This window comes from Lissotriton vulgaris, chromosome 7 (genome assembly GCF_964263255.1).
Source record: "Lissotriton vulgaris chromosome 7, aLisVul1.2, whole genome shotgun sequence".
Taxonomy (NCBI): Eukaryota; Metazoa; Chordata; class Amphibia; order Caudata; family Salamandridae; genus Lissotriton; species Lissotriton vulgaris.
Window position 1 is genome coordinate 727,429,226 of NC_141695.1, and position 27,501 is coordinate 727,456,726.

The 27,501-nt window shown below is 44.9% G+C and overlaps 1 protein-coding gene across 2 annotated transcripts in view; it reads right to left on the reverse strand.

The window, feature by feature from the left end:
* The window catches only part of LOC147702338 (ATP-binding cassette sub-family A member 9-like), a 1,822,583-nt gene that overhangs the window by 1,558,844 nt on the left and 236,238 nt on the right, over window positions 1-27,501 (reverse strand). For both annotated transcript variants that reach the window (XM_086930970.1, XM_086930969.1), the window contains exon 8: window positions 25,017-25,164. In XM_086930970.1, coding sequence (XP_086787096.1) covers window positions 25,017-25,164 — 148 coding nt within the window. The remainder of the gene's footprint in view (window positions 1-25,016; window positions 25,165-27,501) is intronic.

The window sequence follows — 27,501 nt, forward strand, 5'->3', positions numbered from 1 at the left end:
CGAAACAGAGTTGGCAATAAGCCAAATAAAATCTGGCAAAGCCCCAGGGCTAGACAAGATCCCGGGAGACTTATATAAGCACAATTTAAAAGTATGGGTACCATACATTAATTATTTGTGCAATAAGCTATCCCGTAATCTAGACTTTCCAGAAAGTTGGAAGGGGGCCGAAATTGTTTTAATTTTCAAAAAAGGAGACAGGATGGACCCCTCTAATTATCGGCCAATCAGTTTAATGGACATACTCCAGAAAATTTACGCACGACACATTTTATTCCGTGTCAGTGATTGGCTGGAGGAAAATGCAATTCTAACTAGATACCAAGCTTGATTTAGATCCAAAGGCAGCACAATAGACCAGATTTTTAGATTTTGCTGCCTTTACTGGAAATATGTAAAGATCAAAAGGGGTCATTTATATGTCGCCTTTGTTGATTTAAGGGCAGCATTCGATTTAGTGCCTCGCAATTTACTATGGGAAGCATTGAGTGAAGTAGGGATGCCTAACATTTTACTAGTTCAGATCAAAGAGCTTCACAGAGGTAACTTTGCGAGGATTCGTTGGGGCCCAAATGGAGAACTAACCCCAAAAATCCCCATTGAGCGTGGTGTTTGCCAAAGGTGCGTATTGGCCCCCACGCTCTTTTCTCTTTTTGTGAATGACATCCCCTCACACTTAGAGGGATGCAAAAACGATTCCCCAAAACTGAACAGCGAAGAGGTAACATCCCTATTATTTGCTGATGACACTATCTTGAATTCCCAAACTAAAAGAGGTCTCCAGGCACTATTGAACTCCTTCAGTGAATATTGGAGTAAGAAGGGACTGGAGATAAATGGGAAAAAGACCAAATGTATGGCCCTAAATCCAACCATATCAGACAAAGGCTGTCTAACCTTAAAAGGAGCAAAACTAGAATCGGTCCCCCATTTTTCATACCTAGGGGTGACATTAGACTCCAATTTTTCATGGAAAGCTCAAATGGAAAAAAGCAAGATGGCATTTTCTCAGAATGTAAAACCTATCCTTAGGGAACAAAGCCTGAGCACTAGCAAAGCTGTGTCCCCGGCGATTGAACTTTTTAAATTCAAAGTACAACCAGCAGTGCTTTATGGTGCAGAAATTTGGGGCCCTGGATCCAAGGTCACCTTTAGTGTCCTGGACAATAATTTTATGAGAAGTTTGGTAAGGGTCCTGAGAGGCACTCTCGTAGTGCCCCTCCAATTTGACCTAAACCTCAAAAGGACGGACCACCACATTACAATACTCCCATAGCTGTTGTGGGTTAGGCTATGGCGGGTACCTGAATTACAAAACTACAGGGACGGGCTAAAAGAAATTATGGAGCTTGATAACCTAAAGTTATCCCGTGGTTCAAACATGTTAAAGCTTGGTTTATTAAAATAGGTCTGAAACATTTTTGGGAGAACCCGGACCAACTACCACCCAACTCGAAATTAATTTGAAAAAGGGCCTTCTGGACCTTTATTGTTAACATGATCACAAGTGCTCCAACTGGTGGAACCCTAGTAACAAAGTTCCTCACTTTTAAGGATGAACCATTATTTGAGACCTTTTTGGATGAAATAGAGCCCCCACTTGCCAAAACTTTATTTTTAAAATTCAGATATGGAAATCTCCTAATAAGGTCAACTTTGGCACGTTGGGCTAGGGGCTCAAACACTTCAACCATAGTGATAGATTAATTTTGCCCCATGTGCGGAAGCCACCAGATAGAAAATGAGCAACATATCCTCTTTTTCTGTCCAGTGTACGCAACAGGCCAGGAAAAGATGGATTAAACCAATATGCCTAGTGTTAGGCGTGAGATCATGTGCACAGGCTTTGAGAATTCTTACAACTAACACAACTCAACCTATAATATTTAGTGTTAGTAGATTTTTAAATTCTATCTTTTTCCAAAGGAAAAAACTGGGACACCGACTGTAACTGGGATCAACTCTAGAGATAGAATTGGTTAATCTTTTAGCAATTAGTGGGGGGTCCACCACAGAATTTTATTGTTGTTTGCATTGATTTTCTCTAATATGAAATGAATTGTTTTTAGCTAATGGTTTTAAAGTTCCATGCTGTATTGTTGCTATTCTTGTTCTTTTTGTTTAACTGTAATGTATATGCATTGTTTCTTTTATGGCAACAAAGCTGAAATAAAGAATTTTGAAATGAATATCCCTATAATGGCATATCAATCAGAGCCATATTTCAGTAACTCGTCTCTGCAGTCCATGACAGTCCATGACACAGCAGAAGCCACTTCCTTAGATGCCAAGATAGCACACCGAGTTCTTTCGACATACCAAACCCCCAGCAACCTGGGAAAGCCCCGCTTGCTTTGTTTTGATTAGTAATACAACTCCTGCGAGCACTGTAAGATCGACCAGTTCTTAGTGACATCTTTATTGACGTCTTATGTCCAAAAACTTACGTCAAACTTGGCACCTTTCAGGTATAAATATACCAACGTTGCCTTAAGCAAACACACGGTGGTGGTGAATACTGGAGCAGAACAGCTGTCCCCTTGCAGAGCCCAGCAGACGCGAGAAGCCCACGGACGCTGCTCCTCCTCCTTGACGCGCTGAGAAAGACGCTGTCTTTTCTCCTGCCGAGAAAATCCAGCTCCGGCGTTTCCAGCCTACCCTTGCGGGTGACTGGGATATCGGGTCCTGAGAGGAGATACCAGACCTCCTGCATTCTATTCCAGAGGTACGGTGCTGACTAAACCCTTAGAGAGAATTCTTGAAACAAACTCTTGGCAAAACCAACTTAACTTAAATTTCTACCTACTTACTCCCTCCCATGTATTACGCTTAGGTCAGGTACACCGGGGTAGGCGTAGTTAGAAGCACCAGTTGAGGTCGTTAGCCAATGTATATATGAATGTATATATTTTATTCATTTTATCTATCGTATGGCTAAGAAACCATATCAATGCTTTTACAGTATTATTTCGTAATACTCCTTTTACTGTACGCACTTTTTATAATAACAAGTCTTGCAATTTTGGCAATTCATTTCTCTTGCATGAGAAGGAAGACTGCTCAATAAATAATATCTTTTATTGAAAACGCCTGTCTCTCTATTCTCTGCATCCTGGTGAAAGTAAATCTGCACAACTGACTGAGTGAAATAGCTGTCTATTGTTTCACACGACTCTAGAGATTGACTCTTATTCTGAGGAGCAAAGTTGTCAGGTTTCTGCGGTTGTCGGAAGCTGAATCCCTTCTTGTCTGGGCCAGGGAAGCTGATCACTTCCTTTTCAGTCAAAAAAGTTTCCAGTGACCTCTGAGCTAGCTGGCGCAAACCTAAATTAAGTCTAACATAGTCAGTAGAGACCCAGAAGACCGCAGTCCTACGTCTACACTGCTGTTTATGTTATTCCAATGCGCAGGGCCTATAGGGAAAATAGGAACTACACTACAATGGAGCTACTGGACGTGTGCGAGAAATTTGGTAGGGTGTCAGGGTATACTATTAATTGGTCCAAGTCCGTCCTTTATGTACTGGTCGGTCCACTGCCGCTGCTGCCTGCGGATTGTCCGCTTCGGATTACGGACGAAGACTTTAAATATCTCGGCATTTACGCAATGCCTGACCCCAACAAGTTCTTTGTGAAGACTCTAAAGCCACAAGTAGACCACTTCAAGCGCGATGTGGTGGTGTGGCATAACCTTCCCCTCACACTGCAGGGTAGAGCCACACTCTACAAAATGATGACGCTCCCACGTTTTCTATATGTCCTCAAAAACACACCGTTTCTAGTCCCGCAGGCTTATTTCAAAGCCATAGCGGCCGAAGTTTCCAGTTTATTATGGGTGACCAAGTCGGCACGGATTGCCCAGAATAAATTAGTGCGCAGCTGGTACAATGGGGGGATAGCACTTCCAAACGTGCAGCTATATTAGTGGGCGGCGCATATTAAAATAATCAAAAATTGGTTACATGTCCCACAGGATGAGCCGGCGTACCAAGCAGACAGGCAGAACCTAGAAGGGGACGGACTGATGACCACACTGTATAGAAAGTGTAAGATCCCGGGACTGATTGGCCCTACAGCGCACACGATTCATATATGGTACCAAGCGCAGGCCTGCTTAAAGTGCGTAGGCACTATCACACAAATGACACCGCTGTGGGACACACAAGAGTTGTGCTGCCTTCGCAATAGTAAAGGGTTTCAAAATTGGGACAATATTGGCATTTCCATAGTGGGTGATCTTTGGAAAAAGGGTGCGGTGGTCCAGTTTAGACATTTACAAGCTCAATACGGCATGGCGCAGACAGAAAAGTTTAGATATCTTCAAATCCGACACGCGCTTCAGGCAGCCATATCACCGGGCACTTCCTTACCAGAGGCCACGCCATTGGAGGATAGAGTCCTGACGGAACACATGACAAGTAGAGCGACGTCCTTTACATACCGCAAGTTAGTCAACAATTTACTAGACCCGACATCTAAGCTGAGACAGACCTGGTCCAGGGATGTGGGCGACTTTGACAAGTCAGAATGGCAGGAAGCCCTGTCATCTCCACGTGAAACAGCCTTACCCTCTAGGCTTCGACTGGTCCAACTCAAGGTGTTACACCACACATACCACACTAGAACAACACTCTATGCAATTGGAACTGCCCAACACCGATACTGCTTACACAAATGTGGGGAGGAGGGTACATTTTACCATACTATCTGGGACTGTCCACACATTGTGTCGTATTGGGCCAAAGTAATGCGCACCATCTCCCACACAATAGAAATCTCGATCCTGCCGGAAGCAAGACGCTGCCTGCTGAATGTGTGGGAACCAAATGACCTCAATCACCAAGAACAAGACTGGGCTATGTTAGGTATGACGATGGTGAAACGCAACATTGCTATGCTGTGGGGGTTAGAAGTGCTGCCTACGCTCCAAAAATGGTGCAGGGATATGGACGAGGCAATGGTGGCAGAAAAGGCGTTTTTTATCCATCGTGGGTGTCCTCGGAAATGGGAAAAGGTGTGGGAGGCATGGAACAGATTTAGGGGATGCATTTGTGACCCACCAGAAATTGAAACAGAGGGTATTTCCCTGTAATGGGGCGGTATGGTCAAGGGAGATCGGGGAAGGAGGTCATGTATGTTGTAATGTTTTAATCTGTGGACATGACAATGTGTAGCGTTGCCTTATTATATCGATGTGACTGCAGCCGATAATGGCTATTTGATGAATGTAATTTTGCCCTTATTTTCAGATCAATAAAAATAAAAAATAAATTAAAGTTGTAAAAAATAGGACCTACCTCCAGTGAACCTAGAAGTGAATGTTTAGTGTATATTACAGGTACAATATTAGTGCTTCCAAAGCAATCAGCACATGGTCGGTGGATGAATGTTGGGTATGCCCAATCTAATTGGATAGACAGTCTTCTGATAACATTGAAAATGTACTTAATAAAAACAAAATTAATTCTTATATACAAAAAAGGACACATTATATCTCTAAACTCCCGGTCCATGCGCTATTCTGGGTCAAATTCTGACAGCTGACTGAAGCCAATATCGCCACAAACAGAGCCTATATGCAGCGGAGGATGTGAGGCATGGGCTGCGCCCATCCTATTGCCCCAGGAGTGCCTGAACCAGCCCCATTCTGCCTCGCGCTCCCCCGCGGAGAAGAGTCTAGAGATATGGGCACCGACTTTTCTGTGAATGCAGCAGCGACTTGACCCCCTTAGCGGTATGGCCTGAAACGCTTGCGGCTGCCTGTTCCTGGGAGCGGAGAGTATCGCAGTGCCTTCCAGCATATATGCCTGACCCTAACGTGGCGGCCACACCTTGCTAAATGGCAGTGAGCACTGTTGTTTGAGGTCTTGGGCTCACAGACCCCTGCATCTGGCATATTGGATGGCGCGCCTGGGGGTGCGCGTCGTGGCTTACTCTTTGAGACAGCCACGGGACCGACGACAGCCTGCACCACCAGGGGCCCAGTGGATGGCGCTCCGCACCATCGAGCACCTACTCACCTGCATGGTCACATAGTCTGCACCGCAGGGGAGATGCCTGTACAACGCCACCCCGGATGGTCAATTCTGCATCTGCTGCCAACATTAGCGGCTAGGCACCTCGCACTGAAGCACAACTACTTTCACTGGAGGTCTCTAATTCCTATCTCCTACTAACTGAGCTGGGTGCAGGTCGCGGCCTTCAACACCTCCAGGATAGTTAGTTTTAGCCTGGCACTCTCACTCCTACACTGTGCTGTCGCCATCATCAGGGCATGGTACAACGGATCTAGCTGGTAACTTGTGAAGGGGCCATCACAGCTCTGACAGAGCCGCTCCTTAGCATCATGTGGTCCTCTCTCAATCTGACCTTCGCGATACGCTTGAGGCTGGACCTGGAGTGCCTCCACCACTCTTGATAGAGCTGCAGGGGCTCGTGTGGCCTCATCCATATGCCACCGAAGAAGGTGACGAGCAAGATGCCAAGTAAGGTATCAGACTTCTTCACGACTGCAGATAAATGCCCACGCTGCGAGGGGATGCGGGAATTACAGCCATGCCCCTCACGAAGGCAGACCTACTGAATATGTTCAAGGACTTTAAAACTGACTACGCAACAAACTCTGTCAAGACATCAAAACCTTAATGGAACAATTGCGGACAAACCTAACGGACCGTCTGACCTCTCTTCAACACGATGTGGACCTTGTGGGCACTAGAGTGCTGGATCTGGAGGCGCAGCATCAGGGTCAAGAACAACTCTACCAAACAAGGCGTGATGTCAGTGCACCTAAGGATCAGTTGCAACAGACGCAGCTTAAGGCAGAGGACCTCGAAAACAGAGCATGGAGGGAGGCCATACATGTCAGAGACATGGTGGAAGGTGTGGAAGGGTGTGACCTAGAAGCTTTCATAGAGGGGCTCTTTGCGAAGATCCTGAGTCCCCAGACCCTAAAAAATTAAATTGGACAGTGTTCACCGGGTGGGAATCGTACAGACCAGCCAGAAGAAGAGACCCTGTGACATCTTGGTGAAATTCCACTGCTATAAAGTCAAGTAGTCAGTTCTTCAGGCGGCCAGGGTGAAGGACTCCATCTCCTTTCAGGGTAATTCTTGCACCATCTACCTGGATGTAGCGTTGTCTACTCTGGCACAAAGACAATTGTTCAGACCTGTCACCACTAAACTGCGCAACGAAAAAATCAGATACGTAAGAACAATGTTGTTCCGTTTTTCTAAAGTCGGGCGGGTTTGGAGCGTAGTACCATAACTGCTTTTAGATATATGCTGTTTCTGGGGTCCTGTTATGTGTTTTACTCTCGACTGCAGATAACCTGCCATTGTCGTTCTCCTAGACATGGTTCTGTTTCCAGCCGCACAAAGATGTTTTTCATATGAGAATTTTACTGGGATGGGCGTGGATGGGGTCCTCGGACCTGTTTTCCCCCTAGTCCTTGAGGGGGCGTTTTAGCCTCACAAAGGGGGACTGGTAGTAGTCTTTGTATAGTATATTTGTTCATGTTTGTTTTCACTTTTTTGGGTGATATGAGGAGGGCGCGGGAGGGAAGTGGTGATGGCTTTTTAACAATTGACTGTGTGGGGCTTCTGACAAACTCACAATTGACATGACATGGCACTTCACACCCCCTTGGGGACAGGCAAGGACTTGGAACAGGGTGGGCCGGCTGGGGCTCTTAAAGAAATGCCACTCACTATTGGAACTTGGAACGTTAAGGGTTTTAACTCCCCCCATGAGCGCCAAAAGGTATGGAAGTACATTATTGACCATCATCTTGATATAGTAGCCTTACAAGAGACGCACTTAGCCAGGGATGAGGACATGCGCCTTAGGCACAAACACTACCCACCAATTTATAGCTCCTTGGCCCACACAAAACACAGAGGAGTGACGATCATGTCCTGTTCTTCCATGCAATTCCAACCACTAGAAGTTCAAAGTGTTAGAGATGGCCGCAGGGTTATGGTCAAGGGACGTTTGAGAGGGAGAATATGCACTTTTGTAGTAGTGTATGCCCCCAACACTGGTCAGACGGTTTTCTTGCACACACTGTTGGGGAAACTAACAGACTTTGTGGAGGGACCAATGATTCTCATGGGCGACTTCAATTTGACCTGGCAGAAAGATCTAGATAGCACGCACACACATCGATCGGACATGGGCTCCTTCTTCATGGACACAAAACAGCGCAAGCAGGACATGGGACTTCAAGACACTTGGCGCACTCTCTATCCACAAACTATTCTCATGTTCATCGTACATATTCTTGGCTTGATTAAATTTTTATTAGCCAATCCCTGCAGGGTGCCTTACAAGAAGCCAAAATATTCCCTCTTTCAGTATCCGATCATAGCTTACTCTCTATATGTCTCTCTTGCTGTGGGAACGCCTCAGCTACTCCCAGGTGGTACTTCTTGCCATCGCTTGCACAGAAAAAGGACTCCTGTAACAAACTCAGAGAAACCATTACTGAATTCTTTGCTATCAATAAACCGGAGGACACGTCGGAGTATACCACCTAGGAAACGTTTAAGGCAGTCCTCAGGGGGAAATGTATTGCCCTTAATTCCGCGTTGAACGTGCAGCGTATTAGAGAGAGGGAAAAATTGGAGACGGAGCTGACTTCTCTTGAACGCACCCATAAATTGAACCCCACAAGGAAAACCCTTCGTGACCTAACAGCGCTCCGAGGTAAACTCCCGGCTATTTATAATAATATGGTGGAGTTCAAGCTACTCAAGCTGCAGCATTTATCATATACACAGGGCAACACAATTGGTAAACACCTTGCCAGAACACTAAAAGATAAGCGAAATCACACATGTGGATGAGGATAAAGCTGAGATCTGTGGTTGCTTTTATGGGAACCTCTATTCTGAGGAGGCCCTAGACTTGGAGGCCCAACTGGACTATCTCCAGCCATTGCCCCTACTCCAGGTGTCTGCTAAATGGAACAACTTACTCACCACCCCTATTACCGTAGACGAGGTTAACTCTGCCATTAAAGCCCTAAAGCCCCACAAAGCCCCTGGCCTGAACAGATATACCGCCCTCTTCTATAAGACATTTGCCCCTGATGTCAGCCTACACCTTGCGCGACTCTTTAACAAGATGGCAGAAAAAGGCAACCATGGTCGAGGCCATGATTTCTGTGATACTCAAGCCAGGGAAGGACCTTCATAGTTGTGCCTCATATAGGCCTACTGCCTTGTTAAATCTTGTTGCGAAGCTGTACTCCTCCAATATAGCCAAACGACTGAATGACCTCATGCCTGACCTCATACACCCTGACCAGTCAGGATTTATTAAAGGCCGTCAAACACATAATAACACCCGTCGTATTATACACCTGATAGAACAGACGTCAAATCCCGCGATATAGTTAGGGTTGGACGCGGAGAAAGCCTTCAACAGGGTTGATTGGACATTCCTATTCCACACACTCACTACACTCACTGGAGGTCATTCGGATTTTTGCCTAAATTTCTTACTATGATTAGAGCCAATTATCTTCACCCCCGCTCCAAAGTGGTGGTACACAGGGTACAATCATCCTCCTTCATCGCTAGCGGTTAGGGCTAATCCTGGAATTCAGGGTCTACCATTCACGGGGGAGCCCCATAAAATTTCCCTCTTTGCGGACGATGTCCTCTTGTCCCTCGCCGATCCCGCCACGTCCCTCCCATCCTTGCAGTCAGAATTTGAATGCTTTGAAGCAGTGGCAGGCTTTAAAATAAATTTAGACAAATCGTATATTCTCAACCTCATTCTCCCACAAGTGGAAGTCCACAGGCTCCAGGTTCTTACACTCCTGCCGTGGGCCACTTCCTCTATTCAATATCTGGGGGTCCAGCTAACGCCAAGAATAGAGGGGCTTTATGTCGCTAATTTCCCCCCATCCTTACTCGTATCCAAACAGAACTCGCGAAGTGGAAACCTCTCTTCCAGTCCTGGTTAGGCCGGATACACGCCGTGAAAATTACACTTCTTCCTAAGCTTCTTTATCTTTTTCAAGACTTGCCCATAGAACTGGTGAGGGATTTCTTTCGATGAGAGAAGGCAATGATCCTACACTTTATTTGGCTGGGGGGCGTGCTCGATTCTCCTTCTCCCTATTGCGTCGCTCTCGTAAGGAAAGAGGAGTTGGACTTTTAGACATTCACTTATATTAGCGGCTCAGTTGAGAGTTTTGGTTGAAGCAGGAATCTGATAAGCACTGTTTACATATGGATCGCAGTGTGACGGGAGGGACTATATGGGACAGGCCTAAGAATACATACATTAGCATTCCCATACGTACCACCTTATGGGTATGGGACTCGTTCGCAGGCGACAACAGGTGGACTTTGTTCCCTTCACCATTTACACCACTCCACTTTAACCCAGCATCCCCCCCGGCCCTACATAAGGGGTCCTTTGACACCTGGAGTGAGGGTAGATGCCTAGCTAGATAAGTGCAAGTTGGACTATGAGCTAGAGAACATAAAAAGTTACCACTACACTCAATTAATGGACTGGGCCCCTACTCCTCAGGTACGTGAGGCAGCCACCCGCACTAGACCAAGACCACTTCTATGAAAGGGTTGATTTTGTTCAAATATAACTTCCTACTCACTACCACACTCTCCCCACATCCACGGTATATGTCCAGGTGGGAGGATATACTACAGCGTGCTATTTCAGACAACGAATTGATGCATTAATAGTCTGACATCATGAGATTCAATCACTCCACGGAGCTTTGTGAAGCTCTCTTGAAGACTATGATGGATTGGTATCTACATCCATCCAGGCTTATGCAGATCTTCCCCACCACCTTTGATAGATGCTGGAGAGGGTGCAGATTACTTGGGGATTTTCAACATATATGGTGGAATTGCCCAACTATCCGCCCTTTCTGGGAGAAAATACTGGCACAAATCAAGTTGTTGGGATACCCCATCGCCACTACCATGGCGGGTGTTCTTTTGGGGCTTCACAATCCCTCCCTAGATCATCAGACCCAAGCTGATAAAACTATTATGTGGCTTTGTATAGGAGCAGCTAAGGTTACCCTGGCAGCCACTTGAAAGAGGAAGGAAGCACCTGTTATCTCCCTTTGGCACTCTCATCTATGGAAGCTGCTCAGCCTGGAAAGTATGTCAGAAATTTTCAGGGACAACTATAAGAACTTTGAATTCATGTGGGGCCCCTTAGTCACATTTCTTTCACATGGACTTCCATCGGCTGTTTGTCCTTCCACCATTAGAGCCCTTCATCTCTTTCAATTTTGAGATGACCTCCAGTGACATAAGATAACTATGTTCATGTTGCTGCCACCAGGGTAGGGAAGGGGGTGGAAAAGGGGGGATTATTTATTCCTCTGATGGTGTTATCTCCCGATTGGAGGCTGGTTTTCTAGGATTTTGGGTTCATTCCATGTAGCACCTTTTGCTGGAAGCCGTAGGAAGGTTACCATTGCAGACAGAAGATGACACACATGTTGATACGTCTGCTCTCTATTTATGCTTATAAGAACCCATTCCAAGCTCCGTTGTCATCAGAAACTGTAACCTACATTTCAGCAACTCATTGAGAAAGGAGTTGGACTCAGACTGGGCAATGAATCTTGTTCATCAATTACAGTCTTATCAATTCTGTCACTCTCCTGCGAGGGGAGCTGTGATGGTATTGGTTCAAGATGTATGCTGGAAAACCTAATAAAAATATGTTTGAAAAAAAAACACTCATGCATTCTCAGATGAATACTTGTGATTCAGTCATATTAAAATGTTTTATCTAGTTATTTGAATATGGTCTAGCGTGATAACTGTACAAATGAAATATGTAAATGGGTGTAAGTAATTGTGAAATAGAATCATGTGGGTCAGCAATCATGCAGGAGCTGCCTTAGACCAACATCCAGAAAATGCTAGTAGGCAGACAGATGTAGCAGATTTGTAAGTCATATGTGTTTTGATGAAATAAAAGAAACATGCAAGGTCATGATTGTGATGCTTTATGTCAAAATATATGTCTAGTCTCAATAACAAGCAGATAATCATATAGTCCATCAAAACTATAAGTTGTTCCATAATATTAGGAAGGGATTGTTCTTGTTAATATTATGAGAGTTCCCGGGGGAATAACGAACAATATATGGAAAGTAATATTTTGCTGGGATGCAAAACTACGTTTTACTCTTACCAGTCACTGTAACTGTCCAACTGTGGTCCATGTTCTTGAAGTTCAATGTATGCAGTAAAGTCTAATGAATATATGAACATGTGTGCATCAGCAACTGGGAAGTGTCAGTCTGGAAATTGGAATGAAATTGACTGGTATATTTTCTTCAGCCATCTTGCGTCAGTCAAAGGACAAATGTTTCAAATATAACAACACTGAAGGGAAAATATGTGAGTAGGTTCTCATCAGTGCAACAGTTGAAAACTGTCATATTGGGTGTGGGGGAGGGGACTACTGGCTAAAGAGTAATATCTCAATCGAGTATGGCATACTTATAGCAATATAGTGCCTTTGAAAAACAGTTAGAGTAGTATCATGTACATATGGCTGAGATACCCGCCACCCCCTCTCAACACAATCCCCAAGGATGGGAAGACGGAAACGGTTCTGAACTTTTGGAAGGCGGGAGGGAGTTACCCTCCCGGCCGTATTTATTAAAATATGAAACAAAATTAAAACGTTAAAATAACAGTTTCATATCATGTACAATTTCATTTACACATTACGATGTTCTTGGCTGACCTTAACACATCTCTAATACAAAGGTTCTCCTAGCCGATACTAAACATCCTGCAAATGCATTACTCAAAATTGAAATTGTACATCCTAACATTACGGGCCAACGGCAAGGTCGTAACCGGTGTCAGATCCCCAATACCAGAACTCCCCCCCTCACTTGTGAGGGGCGGTCGCACAGAGGACTGTACCTCTGTGCCAACTTCCAATTTCCCTTGTCTTAGCGGGGGCCCCCTGTTAACTCGACGCCATCTTTAGTGGTCGTCCGAGGACTCGTGTGAGGTGTCTAGAAGGTAGGGTAGACCCCCCTCCCACCCCACACAACTTACCACATCTGCCGTCGCAGATGTCCTGGCCCCGGGAAATTCCCAGGAGGGGCCCTAGCCCCTCCTCCCCAGGGAGGGGCCTATGGCCGCCTTCCCTTTCGGCGTCCCCATCCTTAGAGGGGACCGCCTCCCCGTTTGAGGGGCCAATGGCCGCCTCCCCCCGGGCGCTCCCATCCATAATGGGTGACGCCCCACCTCTAGGGATCTTCTAATTCCTGCTCACCGATCATGACCTTACCGCCACAGGCCGGATAGTTGACCGGCTATCCGGACCCCCCACAAAACTCCTACTTAAAGGTCATGGCTGCAAACTCTTTAACCAAGCTACGAGGTCTCCTATGAGTAAAGTATTCCCCACCCGGGACAAATGGACTCCATCCTCTAGATACATATGGTCCCCCCTGATACATCCATGCGGAATAGAATGCAATGTACTTGTACGGAACAATCTACCAAGTTTGTTATTCACCTTCTTCACTGAATGATTTACAGCAGCCACAGAATTAGCCCCCCGCCACACCTTCCGTGGAATCAAATGGGACCATGCAATCGTGCACCCCGGAACCCTTCTCGCCAACCAACTCACTGTGGATAGTATCAACTCGAGAAGTACTCGTCTACCAGTGGTCACCAAATCATTGCCCCCAAGATGCACTATGATTACAGATGGCGGTGACCTTGTCCGCCCTAACAAACCCTCCATAAAACTTTGGAACTGGTCAATACAGAGCCCGCCCCTTCCGTAGAAGGTCACCCTGTACCCGTATTCCCCAGCCATGTGAATCATGTCACCTGCTTTGAATACGTCTGCGGCACGCCTCACGTATGAGTGGCTCACGACCCACACCACTCTTTCCTCAGCCGGTGATCTTTGACCGCTGGTTCCCAGGTGTCGGGTCGACTGCACAGTCCGCCCCGCCTCGTAAGCTCGCGACACTGTAAACCAAACAAAAACAAGAAGCGTGAGTGCAAGACATAGGCTTCACAACATGTGCAACCGCACATACCTTTTATAACAATTCGAGGACCAACGCCCCAACTGTTTCACTTTTTCCACACTCAGACCCCTGGCTGTAGCCTCTGTAGCAGCCCCTATCCGGAAGGAATGGGTCCCAAACTCGCACGGGTTCAAGCCCGCCGCTGCGATTGCCATCGTTAGCACCCGCTGGAACTGAAACCTAGTCAGTGGGGTGGCGTCGGCGTGCCTCAGCAAGCTTCCCCCCCATGATGTCGCCCTCTGCGCCAAATACTCCTCAACGCATGCTACCAGGCACATGGGAGATCCCGGAATCCGCTGAACCACTACGCTGTCCCCGATCGCTTTCTGATCGGTCTTGGACCTGGCAAATGAGACTACCATTGTCTCCCCCTTAATTTGAATGTGCTCCCGGCACAGACCTCCCCCCGTATCCTGCTTGTTCCTCGCTACCAGCTCGCTTACCCGCATAGCCCCATGGAACGCTAATGCAAAAGCGGCCCGGAATAGCACTGTCTCTGATTGAGATGAACATGTCGCAGGGAGTACGGACAGTAACAGGGCCAACCTTTCCAGACCTATCGGGTGCCTCTCATCCACTCTGCAACCCTCACGGCGTTGCCACCCACGCAGCGCCTTCTGTACCAAGAAAGACGCCGTGGGATCCTGTATGCCATGGGCCCGTGCCATGAAAGAAATGGCGGCCCGGTGCCTATTGGCCGTAGCCACTGATTTGCCTGCCTGATGTAATGATAACAAAAAGTTCAGGACATACTCTTCTTGGCCCCAAAGCTCCCCCCTAGCCAAAAAAGGACAAATAAGAACGGAACGCCCCTTCATAAGCCTTCCTTGTCCTTGGTGCTAGACTCTCTCCCACGAGGTCTTGTAGTCCGGGGCACCGAGAGACCAGAGAGCTTCGGGAAATGGTGCCGCCACCGGGTCCACTGAGGGCAGAAAACCCCAGAAGGCCTGCATACGGGAACGAGAAAGCGCATCAGCTGCCTGATTTAACACCCCTGGCACATGTCTTGCCCTAAAGTGGACGTTTAGTCTCATACACAGCAGGACAGTTTCCTTCAACAGTCTCAAGATCCATTTGCAGCGTGCTGCCTGACTATTGATACACTCAACCACGGTCATATTGTCAGACCAGAACACCACAGAGCGATCACGAAACTCCTCAGGCCATGTTTTTAAGGCCACCAGAATAGGGAACAATTCGAGAAACCCAATGTTACCTGTCAGCCCACTCTCGTGCCACCATGCCGGCCAGGTTCGTGCTGACCAATGATTACCCAAGATGGCGCCAAAGCCCACACTCCCTGCCGAGTCAGTCCACAACCCCAGCTCCACGGAGGAGACCGCTGGTTTGTTCCACACGACACGACCGTTGAAATCCGCCAGGAATGCCAACCATATGTGCATGTCCTGGCGGACCTCTGCCGAGAGCCTTGTGCGGTGGTGCCCTTCCTTAAGGCCGACCATGGCTTGAGCAATAGACCGGGAAAAGGGGCGAGCCATCGGTATCACTCTAAGGGCAAAATTCAGCTGACCCAGAGCCTGCTGCAACTGATGCAAATTTACCTTCGTCTCGCTAATACATGTTTCAAGCGATGCCTTAAATTTCGTTACCTTTTCCTTAGGCAAACGGAAGCACCCCTCTTCGGAGTCGAGCTCTATTCCAAGAAACTCGAGCGAAGTAGCCAGGCCCACTGTCTTACCTGGTGCCAATGGCACGCCAAAGCGAGTCATGAGATCACAAAATTCATTCAAAGCCTGTGCACATTCTATGTCCCCGGCTGCCCCCAGAAATAGAAAATCATCAAGATAATGCATAACATGGGTAAACCCTGTTGTTCTTGTGAACGCCCATTGCAAAAAACTACTGAATTTCTCAAAATACGCACAAGAGATGCAGCAACCCATTGGCATACATTTATCCATGTAATAGCGTCCCTGAAACATGAAACCAAGGAGACGCTGATCATCTGGGTGTACCGGGAGCAACCGGAACGCCGACTCAATGTCCGATTTGGCCATCAGCGCTCCGGGCCCCAGGCGATTCAACATGACGACAGCCTCATCAAAAGATGCGTACCGCACCGAACAAACTCCCGGGTCAATCGCATCGTTCACCGAAAGACCCCTTGGAGCTGACAAATTATGTATCAACCTGAATTCCCCTGGGTCCTTTTTGGGGACCACTCCCAGAGGTGAATAAACAAAATTAGCAACTGGCGGCATGTCATATGGTCCGGCAACCCGACCTCGGGTCACCTCCTTCCCAATCTTTGCTTGTACCACCGCCGTATTCTGCAGAACCGACAGTTGGTTCCTACATTGCGCTTTACCCTGAAAATCCCCCGCCGGGATGCGGAAACCATACGAAAAACCATCTCGCAACACCCCAGCGGAGATATGATCCGGATATTCGTTCAGCCAAGGAATCATTGCCATGATATCAATCGGGGTAGGGAGAGTCGCCCCTCGGACTATTTCAGACCTGTTTGGCGCCCCCTCTACTTCCCGTATCACCAGTTTTGGCTCTGCACATGGTCTGGGGGTGCGAGGACTGCCCGCACCCTGCACATTCATGCCTAAACCTGCAAGATCCCTGCGGCCTAGTACATTTGCCTCTGTTAAAGCTCCAGCAGACCCCTTTTTTACCTGAGTTGCCATTATTCCTTGTGTGCTGATCATTGCTTGATCCCGCCCGAAAGGGCGCCACAGACAAATGGCGGGAAAACTCAACCATGTTTCCCCCTAAAGATGGCGACTTCGCCGTGCCTGACTTCTCCATTTTCTGCCAGGAAATGGAGTCGAAACAATCCCACGTCAGGGATGAGTCGTGCTCCTTGGACTTACGAAATATGCTATCGTAACAAAACCATTGATTGCCACCATATGTTTCATAAAATTCCATGATACGTGTCTGATACACAGCTAATTCCACCAATAATTCGGGCCTACGTTCCCCCATAATTGCAGTGAACATTCCAAACGCTCTGCCCCAATTGCCTATCGATTCATCAACTCTGAAACCGGCCATCTTGGTGCGCCATACACTAGGATGCAGAAACTCTTTTTGATTTTTTACATGCTCAATCTCATAGTGATCGGTCAACAAGGAAAACATGTTCACATATTTATCAGCCAATATCCTTTCTTTTACCTCAATCGGGATATGCTGAACAACTTTTTCCCTCCTTGAGGGTACCGATCCCTCCCCCGCAATCGGCAATGGCTGCTTACCTGAACCGGCCACTGTGACCGCAGTTCCTGCCGAACCAACGCCCGATACTGGTTGTTCCACGGGAGCCTGCGGGGAAACAAAAGGACACGGTGCCTTCGCAGCATCTTCCGATTGCCGCAACTGCTTCATTATCGCCCTGGCTTCATCAGCCGTGGCCCCCTCGTTCTCTTTGCCCAACCATGCCGCCAACTGGGCAGCCAGCTCAGGAGGCATATCCTCCCCGTTCACAGGAGTGACTACCACAGGGATCGGTTGTCCCGCGTTCGGGACCGGAGTCGGGGCCTCGATCGGGGTGACCGGGTGCGCTGGGGGTGCTTCTGGCACCGGGGCCTCCCCACCCGACGCTCCCCTCTTGGCCCTTCTACCTCTCCCGTTAGGGACCACTCCCGGTAATGCTGGTCCGATGACTCTCTTAGGTCCCCCCGCACCATTCATTACCGCCATCTGCTTCTTCATATAAAATGGCTCTTCGTTCCGTCTCGAGCTCACGTGCAACTGGGAGGTGCAGCTTCAGAGCACAGGAACAAGAGGATGCTTCCTTGGCTTGTCGCTCCTTTTATCCTTCTTCGGGCGGGCGTGGACCCACCTCCAATCCGCCTCCAGGGCGTGGCTAGCGGTGTTGGTGTCTAGGACAACCCCCTCTTGGGCGGGAAAAGGCGCGCCCCGGCTACGCCGCTTCGGGCATACCAGCCGAGACTCGCCTCCCGCCCAAAATGGCTTCCCGGGGGGATCGGGGTACTCCACCATACGTTCGGGGGGACCGAGTGGTCGCCCCTTTCCATTACATGTGAATAGGAAGTGTACCTTTAGTATACATCTAAATAAATAACAAGCACTGCCAAAGCCAATAGGTCAGGCCTTGACAAGCCTGTTATTATGTTTTTAAAATTCATCTACTTTTTTGCAAACATGTGTAACATGCATGAAAAGCTTATATATACTGCTGTTGGTAATATTTTTTATTTTGTAATATTTGCTTTGTAACAAACATTTTGCGATTGAACCGATAATGCCGTGATGCACAAAACGATGTTTTCTTGCATAGGCCAAATTAGGCATCAACTCCATCTTGGATTACGAGTTAGCTAATATTCATTTATAGGTTTACGATTGTTTATGTGACCAGATTTGTGCTAAAACATCTGGTGGCAATAGGTCAGAAGGGAGTCATTAATATTCATTTTAGGGGGATAGTGCTAGGATGGTGGTATCATATGACGTTTTATAATCTGGTCTATTTTCCAGCTGTAGCTCCTGCTACAACTACTTTAAATCATTTCTGAGCTTTATGCTTATGACTGAAAAATTATATATGTCAAGAGACTTGATTTTTGTTTTTGCTTTCTGTACTGCACTTCAATATTTTAACATATATTTGTGGTTTAAGTCTTTTTGAGTGAAGACTATTTCTTATTGAATATTATTTGAAATGCTGATTTGAACTTCATTCCTTAGGGATACATTTCTTCATCTGTTCTTGTGGACAGCACCGATCCCGACCCTGCTATGTTCTAACATATCAAATTATCAAAAATCTTACCAACATAACTTTTTGCAGATATATGTAATAAGCATTAAACGTTGACCCATTGCCTCGTGTGAAAGACACTTAAACAGACCAATGGAAGATGGGCGATGGCAGAAAGCCCCTGCATGTATATACACATGTAGTCTGAGGCATCATCTACAGTTGTGTCTAGGCCAGGCCTTTAAATCTTCACAGAAAGTGAGCCAGTAACGTTTTATATAAAATGGAAGTACCATGTGGAAGGCAGCGTCCAAATGGCTCTTAGCACCTGTCACTTAATTAGTCATTCAACTCCTAACTATAATTCAGAATACAGGTGATTCATTATGATAACCTTCTAAAAACACTTTCCTGTTCAAAACTGTATTGTAATAATAGTATGACTTTTGAACAAAACATCCACGTGTAGGATGTCAGTGTATAGCTCACAGAAGAAGACATGATTCATAGAGCTGCCTATCAAGCTTACACACTTTCTCAAGTATCAGTAAAAGTAATAGAAATGCATGCAGAGGGCCTCTCACCAGGGTTCAGTACTTATTGAATATTAGACCTAAAGTTAACAGCTGCCGTTGCAAATAAAGGGGAGAATGTGTCAGAGCGTATTTGCACAATACAGGGTTCCTGTCTGTTACCTGGATTTTAATATGTCACGACAAACAAAGGGATCACAAGGCCAAGAGTACATGGGCAGGAAGGTGAGAAGAAAGGTTGCTGGATCCAGCCAGCTGGCTACCCAACTGGAGGCCATGTTGAACAGGTATGATTTAAAATTGATTAAAACAAGACCATTTGCTGCACAGAATGGTGTGCTCAATAGAGAGAACAACCATGACAATTCAGCTAGTCTCTGATGTAATGTATCTATTTATTTAACAGTTTTATATCACTCATGGACTTTGAAGTATGTGGGTACTTTACATTACAGCAGTGTACATTAAAAAATGACTGACTAGAAAAGGTGGCATAAGCACTACACAGACATAAATCTGTAAGATACGACCCGATGCTCCAATCAAAGGCTGCTCCATTAAATAAAAAAAAAGCGAAGATGATCGAGGAGAAGGTACTTGGATATAAATGTAACATATTTAATAGTGCAGAATGATTTTGCAGAACATTCAGGACAGCTAGATATCATCATTGATTGTGGCTTCAGGAGATATGGTGTGCTGCAAAAGACAATATTGCAGTATAGTTTCGTTGGTGTGGTAGATAAGTTTGGGTACATATAGAGGGGCAGAGAGTTAGATGTTAAACTATGCATAATGAGTTAGGAGTCTGAAAAGATGAGTTGTGAGATGTTGCCCGAATTATAGTAAGGTGGTTTGGTTCTGAGATCAGTTGGTAGCTAGTTTCATAAGAGAGTTGCGGCTCATGAGAGAGACTGGTGTTGAACGCGCGTGGCTTTCCAGGTGAAAGATGGCTCTATTTCTGAAGCCTCTCAGACCCCCCCTGATAGTTTGATGTTATCTCACACTACATGTGATCCCAGTTCAGAGCCTGATTTAGAGTCAGTGGACTGGGTAATACAATGTGACAAATGTGACAGAGCCCGCTGTCCACCAAACCCTTGGTCCTCCTGCTGTATTTTGAGTCATGCAAAAGGGGAATTTTACCTATGCCTCTGATACTACTTGAAAAACAATTAATGCATGAAGAGGGATAAACCAAAATTTATTAGTTCATCCGGACACTTGATTTATGTCATTTACTTTTTGATGAATTATAAAACATGTAACATTTCGAGTCAGAGAAAGAACATCATCAACTTCACATTATACCATACATGAATGTTGAAACAAGAAAAAAGCAATATTTACAATTAATTTGTGCAAATAAACATACAATACAAATGTGCTCTCAAATTACAAAACAAATCAATTAACAAATCATTAAACAGTTGCCAAAGGACAGTACAAAAAACTGCGGTTGACAAATGAATTAAATTCCCAGGGGGTAAACATTATTTGATACCACCCACATTCCTGTTCCAATATTACTATATTTGGATATTGTTTTACACAGGGAATGAGACAAATGCCGATGGCATGATTCCTTTAATGAATAAATGGATGCCGACACGTTTTGAGTCTCCCTGTATTAGTCACAGGACTCTCATCAGGGCAGGATAAGTCATATCCATAGGAACTGTTTATAAAAAGAAGGGGGAGAATGCTTTTTAGAGAGTGAACCTCTATCCAATAAAGATTGCTTGCAAACAACACATCAAAAGATGCAGCATACCTTAAGAGACCAGGGGTTTGCTGGTCTTTTTAGAATGTCATCAAATACCGTGGGTATAAACCTGCAACAGAGTGAGATGTCGTTGAGTGTACTGTGTCAAGAGTGTGGACTGCACCCACAAATTGCGGGCAGAGGAGGGATCTAATAATTTGACCTTTATTTGTTAGAGCTGGCGATACATCCAAAAAGCCTCGAAAAACGAGTTGATTTTGTTCCCAATGTCGGGTATTGTTTATGTATCTGGAAAAACAATGTGGAATGGCGTGTAAATAAAACAGCCAGGGAAGAACCTGTTTTAAAACCCAATCCACGCAACGAAAGAACGGAAAGAGAAACGTACTTGTGAACAGACGTCAAAGGGGCGGGAGATGGATACCGCTATCAGATGAATAACCAGAGTATGTGTCCTATGGAGAGAACGAGGGCGAGTAACTTAGCTTGACTCGTTATTATTAGGACAAAAAACCGATACACTCTAAGAGTAGGGGTCACAAGTCTCACAGTTAGTTATGCAGCTTGACGCGATGTCAATTACTCTTTACGGCGGCTTAGGGCAAACAGTGTAAACCGTGCATGCGCGGTTGTGGTAAAGAATTGAGAACACGGTCACGTGGTGTGGTGTGGCCAATCAGGCATATCGGGGGCATGCGTGGTGGATACAATGGATTGTGGGAGTCGTAGTGTTAATTATATACATTAGAAAAAACGACATAGGGTTTTATTCATGGGTGTCAAGTGTGGAAAGATGTTATATCCTATTCACTTCACTCAGGCAATTCAGACCTTTATTCACACTATCAAATCTCATGATTAGATACGCCTCTTTGCGCAGAAGTGCAGCCACAACATTTGGCGATTGATGTTTGGGATCAACCCATGTTAGTACTGTCCACTTAAAATCATTTTCACCATGGTTGTTACTCAAGAAATGTCCAACCATAGGTGCTGATGATACTTTTTTCTTGATTCTCGAACGATGTTGCGTGATTCGTACATTTATGGATTGGCAAGTTTTGCCAATGTACAAGTTGCAGGGACACACCACGGCATAGACCACATTCTTAATCTTGCAATTTGTGAACATCTCATGTTTCCATTTGACCCCGTCATGGTCAAACACGTTACCTTCCAATGTCGTTGAGCATGATACACAATTGCCACATTTATGGTGCCCGCATATAGGTTTTAAGTTCCATTGTGCTATCAAGTCGCTCTTCTGTTTGGGGATGTAACTATCTGCATTTATCAATTGTTGGCCAATGCTCGTGTTTTTGCGCATGGCGAAAATGGGTTTCTCCAAAGGATATTCCAAATTTTCCAATAGGTGCCAATTGTTCAAAATGATACGTTTAAATTGGTTCGTGTGCGACCCGAAAGTTGTTACGCAAACCAATTTATCTAGTTCACCTTTTTCTTTTGTCTGAAGAAGATTTTTCCTAGGGGTGAATTTCGCCCGTTTCTTGGAATGATTTAGAAGTTTCTTTGGATTACCCCTCTTTGCTATTTCGGCACAAAACAATGTCGCATGATACTCAAAATCTGCCAAATCCGTGCAGTTAGGTCTTATTCTCAATAGTTGTCCAAAAGGGAGATTCTCTTTCAAGCACTGTGGGTGCGAGCTTTTGTAATGAAGGATGGTGTTTCTGTCAGTTTCTTTTTTGTGTAAAGTGGTTGTTAGAGTATTCTCACGGGTGCCTACTGTGATGTCAAGGAAGGTAATTTTGCTTATGCTGGATTTCATTGAAAATCTAATATCAATGTGCCTCGAATTCAGCCAGTCATAAAAATGATCGAGCTCACCCAAATCCCCCAAGATGAGGCTCTACAGGTGTTAGAATTATACCTAGACCAACGCGACAGACCCCATAGGGTACCTACCTCATTCATTCTATCATTGGCTGAAATAACTTTACGCAGCAACTATTTTAAGTTTGAAAATGCGTTTTTTGTCCAAATAAAAGGCATTGCCATGGGCTGTCCCTACGCACCTGAGATGGCGGTACTGTATATGGCACAGTATGAAGAAAAATTCATATATAACAATAACCCATTCTCTGGCCATATAAATCAATGGTTAAGATACATAGACGACGTCTGGCTCCTGTGGCAGGGGAGCCAGACCGAGCTCAATCATTTTTATGACTGGCTAAATTCGAGGCACATTGATATTAGATTTTCAATGGAATCCAGCAGAAGCAAAATGACCTTCCTTGACATCACAGTAGGTACCCGTGAGAATACTCTAACAACCACTTTACACAAAAAAGAAACTGACAGAAACATCATCCTTCATTACAAAAGCTCGCACCCACACTGCTTGAAAGAGAATCTCCCTTTTGGACAAATATTGAGAATAACATGTAACTGCACGGATTTGGCAGATTTTGAGTATCATGCGACATTGTTTTGTGCCGAAATGGCGAAGAGGGGTTATCCAAAGAAACTTCTAAATCATTCCAAGAAACGGGCGAAATTCACCCCTAGGGAAAATCTTCTTCAGACAAAAGAAAAAGGTGAACTAGATAAATTGGTTTGCGTAACAACTTTCGGGTCGCACACAAACCAATTTAAACGTATCATTTTGAACAATTGGCACCTATTGGAAAATTTGGAATATCCTTTGGAGAAACCCATTTTCGCCATGCGCAAAAACACGAGCATTGGCCAACAATTGATAAAAGCAGATAGTTACATCCCCAAACAGAAGAGCGACTTGATAGCACAATGGAACTTAAAACCTATATGCGGGCACCATAAATGTGGCAATTGTGTATCATGCTCAACGACATTGGAAGGTAACGTGTTTGACCATGACGCGGTCACATGGAAACATAAGATGTTCACAAATTGCAAGACTAAGAATGTGGTCTATGCCGTGGTGTGTCCCTGCAACAGATTAAACATTGGCAAAACTTGCCAATCCATAAATGTAGGAATCACGCAACATCGTTCGAGAATCAAGAAAAAAGTATCATCTGCAACTATGGTTGAACATTTCTTGAGTAACAACGATGGTGAAAATGATTTTAAGTGGATAGTACTAACATGGGTTGTTCCTAAACATCAATCGCAAAATGTTGAGGCTGCACTTCTGCGCAAAGAGGCGTATCTAATCATGAGATTTGATAGTGTGAATTAAGGGTTGAATTGCCTGAGTGAAGTGAATAGGATATAACATCTCTCCACACTTCACACCCATGAATAAAACCCAATGTTGTTTTTTCTAATGTATATAATTAACACTACGACTCCCACAATCCATTGTATCCACCACACATGCCCCCGATATGCCTGATTGGCCACACCACACCACGTGACCGGGTTCTCGATTCTTTACCACAACCGCGCATGCACGGTTTACACTGTTTGCCCTAAGCCGCTGGCAAGAGTAATTGACATTGCGTCAAGCTGCATACCTAACAGTGAGACTTGTAACCCCTACTCTTAGAGTGTATTGGTTTTTTGTTCTAATAATAATGAGTCAAGCTAAGTTACTCGCCCTCGTTCTCTCCATAGGACATATACTCTGGTTATTCATCTGATAGCGGTATCCATCTCTCGCCCCTTTGACGTCTGTTCACAAGTAAGTTTCTCTTTCCGTTCTTTCGTTGCGCGGATTGGGTTTTAAAACAGGTTCTTCCCTGGCTGTTTTATTTACACGCCATTCCACATTGTTTTTCCAGATACATAAACAATAGAGGTTTATATGATGGCCCCGTAAGCTGCCCTCACTGAAAGCAATTTCTAAGAAGTAAATAGTTTTTTACTAAACATTGCTATGTTTTGCGATACCATCAATCAAATCGTGCACCCAACTCTGCAACCATATTATTTTGTATAGCAAGTTCTCTCCACTGTGTACTGTAGATAACCTGATAGATTAGTGCTTTGTACAGTTAAGCAACAGAAGAGAGCAAAAGACACCTACTTGGCAAGACCTTGTCAAAGTATACCGCTGACAGCATGTACGAAAATGTATTCAGCAGTAGGATGAAAAGCACTGCGCCCAGAGGGTATGGACCTTCAGACAGGTTGTTAAACGTTGCCCCTTCCTTTTCATTCTCCAAAAAAAACACCTAAACCAACAAAAATGGCAAGATCTTTAATGTGCATGTAAAATATTTGAAGGAAACCAAAGCTCAAACATCTCCAAAAGACGACTAAAGATAGCCACTGTGCAATACAGCTGACGCATCTGCTTTCATTCCTTTGGCTCTCCTTCTCTTCTGCCATGTAATCCTGATTCAGATGCCGGAAATTGAATCAGGTTTACAAATGCTGCACCAATATCTCACAGACTCAGAAAAATGTCAATGGAGAAAATATGGCATTTCATTTTGTCAGCTCTGAGCAATATAAAACCAACAATCTAACTATGCTTTCTACCAATCGGGCTTGTAGAACCAATACTGAGTCAGTGATATGGCACCTGGGAAAATATTAACTCCCTGGGGACACCTAATGAAGTTCTACTGCATAACTTTACCAGAGTACCCGGAATGAGACCTTCACTGTATGGAGGATGTATGATGTTACAACGCGTACTTTTAGCACGCATACCATTACAACGGATTTTTTACAACGCAGGTCATTTTACAACGGATACCATTACAACGCAAAAAACTACAACGCACATACTATTACAACGCATACCATTACAACGTAAGTATAGGTAAGTATATGATAATAATATATAATTTTAAAATATGTTGTAAATATTTATTAATTTATTATTTAATTTAATTATTTGTTATATATTATTTTAATAAAATTATTAATTAAATTAATTTTAATTTTTTAATTTGTAAAAATAGGTTACAAATACCCCTCTACCCCAAAACCCAAACCCAGCCCTAAAACCTAAAAATACCCCTGTACCCCAAAACCCAAACCCAACCCTAAAACCTAAAAATACCCCTGTACCCCAAAACCCAAACTCAACCCTAAAACCTAAAAATACCCCTGTACCCCAAAACCCAAACCCAACCCTAAAACCTAAAAATACCCCTGTACCCCAAAACCCAAACCCAACCCTAAAACCTAAAATACCCCTGTACCCCAAAACCCAAACCCAACCCTAAAACCTAAAAATACCCCTGTACCCCAAAACCCAAACCCAGCCCTAAAACCTAAAAATACCCCTGTACCCCAAAACCCAAACCCAGCCCTAAAACCTAAAAATACCCCTGTACCCCAAAACTCAAACCCAACCCTTAAACCTAAAAATACCCCTGTACCCCAAAACCCAAACCCAGCCCTAAAACCTAAAAATACCCCTGTACCCCAAAACCCAAACCCAACCCTAAAACCTAAAAATACCCCTGTACCCCAAAACCCAAACCCAGCCCTAAAACCTAAAAATACCCCTGTACCCCAAAACCCAACCCTAAAACCTAAAAATACCCCTGTACCCCAAAACCCAAACCCAGCCCTAAAACCTAAAAATACCCCTGTACCCCAAAACCCAAACCCAACCCTAAAACCTAAAAATACCCCTGTACCCCAAAACCCAAACCCAACCCGAAAACCTAAAAATAACCCTGTACCCCAAAACCCAAACCCAACCCTAAAACCTAAAAATACCCCTGTACCCCAAAACCCAAACCCAACCCTAAAACCTAAAAATACCCCTGTACCCCAAAACCCAAACCCAACCCTAAAACCTAAAAATACCCCTGTACCCCAAAACCCAAACCCAGCCCTAAAACCTAAAAATACCCCTGTACCCCAAAACCCAATGTTTATAAAAAAAGATAAACTTACCTATAATTATACTTACGATGTAATGGTATGCGTTGTAATAGTATGTGCGTTGTAGTGTAATGCGATGTAAAGGTATCCGTTGTAAAATGACCTGCGTTGTTATAGTATCCGTTGTAATGGTATGCGTTGTAAAAAATCCGTGGTAACAGTTGCATACCCTGTATGGACAATGACTTAATAATCAGTAGGTGGAAGTCTCAAAGTTAGAATTAACACACAGACCACCACATTGCCAGTCCTGGGCTGTCTTTTAGCCTAAACGAATTCTGGGGACTGTAGTTTTTGTTAGTCCAATTGAACCACTATTGACGTAAGTACAATAATATAGTGTCATGATGGACCAGAAACATGACATCGAGAACATGGTAAAAATAAGCATAGTTTACATGTCAGCAGGCGCAAAAAAAGATTACATACCGTGTCACCTGATAAATAATGTATAGTTCTAATTGTTTTCATAGATCCTTCATTGCATTTGCGTGTTGTGTCCCATGAGGAAGGGGGTCCTAGGAAACCATAACAATGCCTTCCAACTTTGTGCACACTGTAAGATTGCATGGGCAGAAAATATCTCAAACTCATCAGTGACATAACCAGAGTAAAAGGCTGTTGGTTGCAGAAATTAGCTCTGGAGCCTCATCCATGAGCCT